The sequence below is a fragment of the Pinus tabuliformis genome, chromosome 9 (genome assembly GCF_031772625.1).
Source record: "Pinus tabuliformis cultivar Carrire ecotype Pingquan chromosome 9, CPIR1, whole genome shotgun sequence".
NCBI lineage: Eukaryota > Viridiplantae > Streptophyta > Pinopsida > Pinales > Pinaceae > Pinus > Pinus tabuliformis.
This window is the reverse complement of record NC_142307.1, coordinates 2,006,075,987-2,006,081,885: the sequence shown is the minus strand read 5'-3', so window position 1 is coordinate 2,006,081,885 and position 5,899 is coordinate 2,006,075,987. Positions and strand designations below refer to the sequence as shown.

Sequence of the window (5,899 nt, the reverse complement as noted above, 5' to 3'; positions counted from 1 at the left end):
GATCCTATATCGTGCTCCAGTAAGCAAGTCGATTTTGGCGAACTGCTCGGGAAAAGAAAAACAACGTAGGAACGAAGACAGTATGGCAAAAGAAGGAAAAGAGGTGGGTAAAAGAGGAGCCAGAGGAACAGAGAAGGCAGGGACTAGGAAGGAGCACATGCAGACCCTCATAAACATGTATATGGCCAGCAATCCTCCGAAGGTAAGAGCTCAAACTGCGCAATGGGAGAGGGAACTGAATGACAATATTACCAATCAGGATATAGAGATAGAAGAATGGGAAGCCATGGTGAAAGATACAGGGAACACCAGAGGGAGACACACACTGTTTCGGCAAAAAATCGAGCAATATTGCACTATGAAGAACATAGTGAACTGAGTAATGACACTATACAAGGAACATGAGGAGCAGGAGGAGGCCCAGAAAAAAGAGGAATCTCGAACAACAGAACCTAGTATGAAGGATCTTCATAGAGAAATTTCTGTTGTCCAGATTCAAGTGTACATAAACAATCTCGCACTGAACAGGATAGAGCAAAGCTTACAAGACATGAAGAGGAGCGAAATCCCGGGGTCCAACGTGAAAGCCCCAATGCTAGGGGACTCATATTACGAATGCAACAATTCTTGAAACATATTTTTGTTTTATGCCGGATAACCTTTACTTTTTTAAGCTAAAATTTATAGTATATAGAACTGCAAATGTTGCTTGGATGGTGTTGAAAACTTTATTCAAATTTTGGACAACATTTAACGTAGACAGGTTTCCTGCAGGCAGGGTGAGGCCACCTGCAAATTTTGTTAAAAACACTTCTATGGTTTGGAAATATTAATAGAGAAAGTACTACCAAACTTACAAAAAAAAATATTTCTAATAAGTAAGTAATGGGCAAACATTCACTTTGGTAAATATGTATGGGAAAACATTCACTTGGTAACTGTTACCCACAAGTAAATATGTATCAGCAAACATTCACTTGGCTACTGTTACCCACACTCCACACTTGCAAGTTCAGAAAACCATTTATTATGTGAAATTTGGTAAATATGTATTATTAATGAATTTTGGTAAATAAGTATGGGCAAACATTCACTTTGGAAAATACGTATTGGCAAACATTCACTTGGCTACTGTTACACTCCACAATACCTACAATTTCAGAAAACCATTTATTATGTAAAATTGCCCATCCTGTGTCTTAATGTTGCCTTTCTCATGTATTAATGTCTAAGTTGTATGTTGAAGTAGATATGAATGTAAAAGTCATATTGTAGAGTTGAGCAAGTTGAGAGGAGTGTAAGTCTGAGAGATAGTGAGGAGAAAATGAGAGGAGTCGAGTGAAAAGAAAATGAGAGGAGTCGAGTGAAAAGAAAATGAGAGGGGGTGTGTAACTCTGAGAGGTTGAGGAGAAAATAAGAGGAGTCAGTGTGTAAGTGTGAGAAGTAGTGAGGAGAAAATCGTGGAGGAAATATTGGTGGGCTAGTAAGAACAAGCCTCCAATTTGACATGTCAATGTATTCACATATGCTGGTTTTTACTCTGTTTTGTTTTGTATTAAATTTCCGTTTTAATTAAACCTCTTTGTAGTTGCGATGTTATTGCCGCAATTACAGTTTTATCTTGCCACCACTGTTTTCTGAGCCAAACTCCTCTCTTATGCCCTTGTAAAATTTTCAACATAGATGCAATTGACAAACTGTAAAATTTTCTAACGCAGATGCAATTGACAAACTGTCACAAGATGCAGTGCAATTGCAATGATACCAAATATGTAGGCCTATCAATGCAATGCAGATGGGTACTCCCCTACATTTATTTTTATCGGGATTTATCGAGCGTTATCAAATCCTTATTGTATTTCAAATTTTCCTCAAATTTCTACCTCAAATCCTATTGAAAATAGATCAAAAATTATAAATTTATTCTTCATATTTCAAAATATTCAATCTCTTTAAATATATACTCACTAAATTTCAATAAAAAAATTAATTTAATCTAATTATCTTACCTAATACAAATCATACACCGTACAATATACATACCCAAAATATCACAATGAATGAATCAGAATTACCAACCTGAATTAGAAGAAAGGGAGAATCCGTGACGGTAGCGGGGCGTGGACCGCCATTTATAAAGTCAAATGCACGAGGAAAGGGGGAGCGAGAACCCTAAAGTCTTCCACGGAAATATGTGCATTAGCTTCTACGAAAGGAACCCCTTCACTAGTACAGTCTAACAAAAGCTTACCCTTACCATCTGCATCTCTTAATGTTCTAGCAAGAAACTTGGCTCGAGCCTCTTTAATAATATGGAATGTATCCTCATTCTTCATGGAGGAGTCAGAGGGTGATCGATAAAACAAAAGCAAATTGACATGAGCTCGTAATACTAATTGGTCGTCGATGTTGGTAAGGTACAGACGAGGAGTAGGGCGATTGTGGGTAATGAGGAGTGGTTGCGTTTGGGTGACTTTGAAGTTGCAGAGAGCACTAGATGCCTTTGGAACCATCAGCACATCAGAGCCTCTGTCTTCCTCCATCCCAATCCCAATCCAAATCCCACTGCTGCCATGTAAAGACTGCCAACAAACTTATAAGACGAGAAGATTCCAAAGAGACAAAAAAGGAATATGTGATGCATAATCTGGTATGCAAAGTATGTCAAATTTATTGAGTAGATGGCCAACCAACTTAGACGATAGGATTTATAAAAGACAAAAAGGAATTTGTGATGCATAATCTGGTATGCAAAGGATGCCAAATTTATAGAAGTTCGTTATTATAAAACACTACAATAAACCAAAATAATTAATTTTACTTTAGAAGTGTTATTACAGTTGATCTCATGCTGCAGAAGGAATTATTATCCCTGGCAATTTGAACCATCATTTATGAGTGGCAATTTGACTGTGCGAAAAGACTATGGTGGAGATTTTAGCACTGATGCTGGTGTACTAAGGTCTCCTATCACATTGTAACTCTCATGGTATTGCTTGTAGATTCCTTTCAATATATTGCTTATTCCAACAACAAATTCCATTACTTTATGAGAGATAGAGTTTTGCATTAAACAACAAAGTTTTTTTAATATATTTTCTTTTAGTATTAACTCGTATTGACTCAAATGCTTTGGTCTTAGCGTAATGGAGAATGGATCACTAAAATAACAATGACTCTTTATCTTTATTGACAAAAGTGTTGCCCAAGCAGGACCCATATATGTTGAGGTTTTGTTCCCCATGAAATGTTGTCCTTTCCACTCCATGCAGGCATTTCACTTTTCCTCCACATTTAATAAGCAACGTTCAAATTCCACTACTGGATAAGTAGTCAAATTTGCCAGCGTTGACATAAATCAATTGTCACAAGTGTTTGAAAACGCTATTCTCCATGATGTTGTTTATTTGGGAAATATATTAAGGCAAGCCTCAACATGACTATACTTTATTTTTAGTTTTTCCAAAACAAATTAGATATCATGTCTTTTATTGGCTATTTTTAATATAATAGGAGAGAGTTTTATATTTTTATAAATATTAAAAACGAAATTTAAATCATTCAAAAGTTGTTTATTTTTATTTTATTTTTCGGGATTGAGGCGTGTTAAATATTTAATATTTTATTTATTTAATTAAAATTAATTATGATATTCGAAAAAGAAACTTTTTACCCATCTTTTATGTAATTTTAAAATAGTTGTGTTGGGTATTTAATATTTAAGTTATTAAATTGTAATCTATGTAGTCTAATGAGGCTTCAAATTTGTTTGGAAAATAATGGAGTTCTTTTTTAACTTTTAATCAAATTAGGAAGAAATTTTGGGAAATCATGGTTGGATTCAAGATTTTGGGTGCCACAATGTTTTTTACTGCATTGAACCCATTTCTACCATCAAAAAACTCTTGTCAGATTTGTTGAGAAAAAAAAAGGGTCAGATTGGGGCTATCTTTTGACCTCTATGCAAATTTGCCACCTCAGTAGACAACGACATTATAATCTATGGATATTCAATTTTGAAATTAAGTAGATTCACTGTTTGATAATTTAAACTATTCATTTATTAACTATATAATTTAAATTGAAATCCAGGAAATATTATTTTGGGATTAATTTTTGGTATTCAATATTTAGATCTTTTAATAAGATTTTTATTTAATTAATTAATATTTTTTAATAAATAAGATTGAAATTTCAAACTTATTATTTTAAAATTGGGTAGACTAACTTATAAACAAAATAGACTTTTTCACTCACAAAACAATTTCAAGAAAGAATGTGATTTTTTGTTATTTAAAATGCATTTTTGGATGCATAGATGTAGTAAACACTTGAAAAACCTCTGGGGTGTTTGAATTCTACAGATTAAATGTAACACACTAACAAAATAAAGAAAAAAAGTTATTATTACCATCACACTTAAGAATTTCATCCAGGTGCTTTAGTTATTTGGTGGTTAAAATTTACTCCCTCCATGTTGGCATACATTTGGCGACATAGGTCTCCATTAATGCGGAGAGAACCTCGAGGCCCTTCCGCTGACACCACAACAATCCTGCATTTAGTGATGAAGGGATTGGCTGAAGAATCTAGACCGCACCTGGCCTAACCTACACCGTCGGATCAGAGGAGATCTACAGTTTCGATAACTTGGGGGTTTCTTCCCTATGGAATAATGCAATGCCGATCAATGCTTGGGTCATTTGGTCACACCGAGAGGCTTGCAGCTCGGCTCTGCGACTATGGGCAACTGGAATGGTGGACGACGGTATGAAGCAACTTTCCCGCAAGAGCCAACTCCATCAGCTGCCAGGTAAAGCATGGAGGTTGATAGAAACACCCAAAACCCACCTGGTATTTTAAATTCTTCCCTTGTTTGACATTCATTCCCAAATCAACTTACTCGACTATTGTGACAGGTAAAGCCATTTATATCTAGTGTCTTCACCTTGGAATAGTGTGTTTGGAATCCTCCGGTGAACAAGAGGTAATGGTTAATGTAATGGAAGTTTATTCACACAAGTTTACCCCCCAAAAACCCCTAAAGATAGTGTCGTGCTCTTACAGGTGTGCCTCGCCTCCCATCGTTCGGTATACCTCATCTCAGGTAAGCATAATTCCTACACAAACACTTCGCTGTTAAATAATCACTTATGCGTGGTTGTAAGGGTTTAATCCTTGGCATTCTATGGACTGCAGGTATGCTCTGGCTGCAATATGTGTATATCTGAAAGGGGTTTCAAAGCGAGGCGACTCTCTCATCACAAATGTTAACTTCAATTTCAGGTTGGTTGTTCCTCTGGCTTGCACTGGTGATTTGTGTTTCAGGCAATCAACCTCAACTAGCTGAGGGGTTGGTGTATTTCCTTTTGTTGAAATCTTTGGGTTTTCACCGGCTGGGATGCTACGAATCTCCCAGAATTTGCAATTGTAGTTGCTGTAAATTGATGGGCAATGGTTGAACTGATTCATAATTGCGATACCAATTTTGCAGTATTGATGTTAAGGGTTTTATTGATGGTTTACATGTATATCATTTATTTGATGGTTTAAATATATACATAACTGCTATTTATCTGGTTCCAAATTCTCCCTGTATCCTTTATGAGGACTCGCGAATAGGGCTTCCTCTAATGTTTGGATTGGTCGTCTGTAAACCAGTATTGGGTTTTTGACTGTTTGCTATCGAACATGAACAATATAGATTATTCATGTTTCTGATTCTCTGTTAAAGCTCAGGACTGTTGTTCTTTTGATTAGATGTTCTTTTTAAGTAGATGAAGTTTGGCTTGGGTGGTTGGCTCATGGGGTTCATTCTGAACTCGTCTGAGAGCCATACGAACCCTCGCGGCTAATATGTTTAATATACAGCTCTGGTTAGAGCTCTAGTAATCTTTAA

The 5,899-nt window shown here is 36.0% G+C and overlaps 1 protein-coding gene and 1 long non-coding RNA gene across 2 annotated transcripts; one reads left to right on the top strand and one right to left on the bottom strand.

The window, feature by feature from the left end:
* Window positions 1-2,132: 2,132 nt before the first annotated feature.
* LOC149157083 (benzyl alcohol O-benzoyltransferase-like) lies at window positions 2,133-2,543 on the bottom strand. The gene has a single exon (XM_089444967.1). The coding sequence runs from the start codon at window positions 2,541-2,543 to the stop codon at window positions 2,133-2,135; it is 411 nt and encodes a 136-aa protein (XP_089301093.1).
* Window positions 2,544-4,702: 2,159 nt separating this feature from the next.
* LOC149157082 (uncharacterized) lies at window positions 4,703-5,574 on the top strand. Its single transcript, XR_016263697.1, has 4 exons — window positions 4,703-4,813; window positions 4,920-4,987; window positions 5,068-5,107; window positions 5,200-5,574. It is a non-coding gene; the product is annotated as an uncharacterized LOC149157082 (long non-coding RNA).
* The last annotated feature ends 325 nt before the right edge of the window (window positions 5,575-5,899 follow it).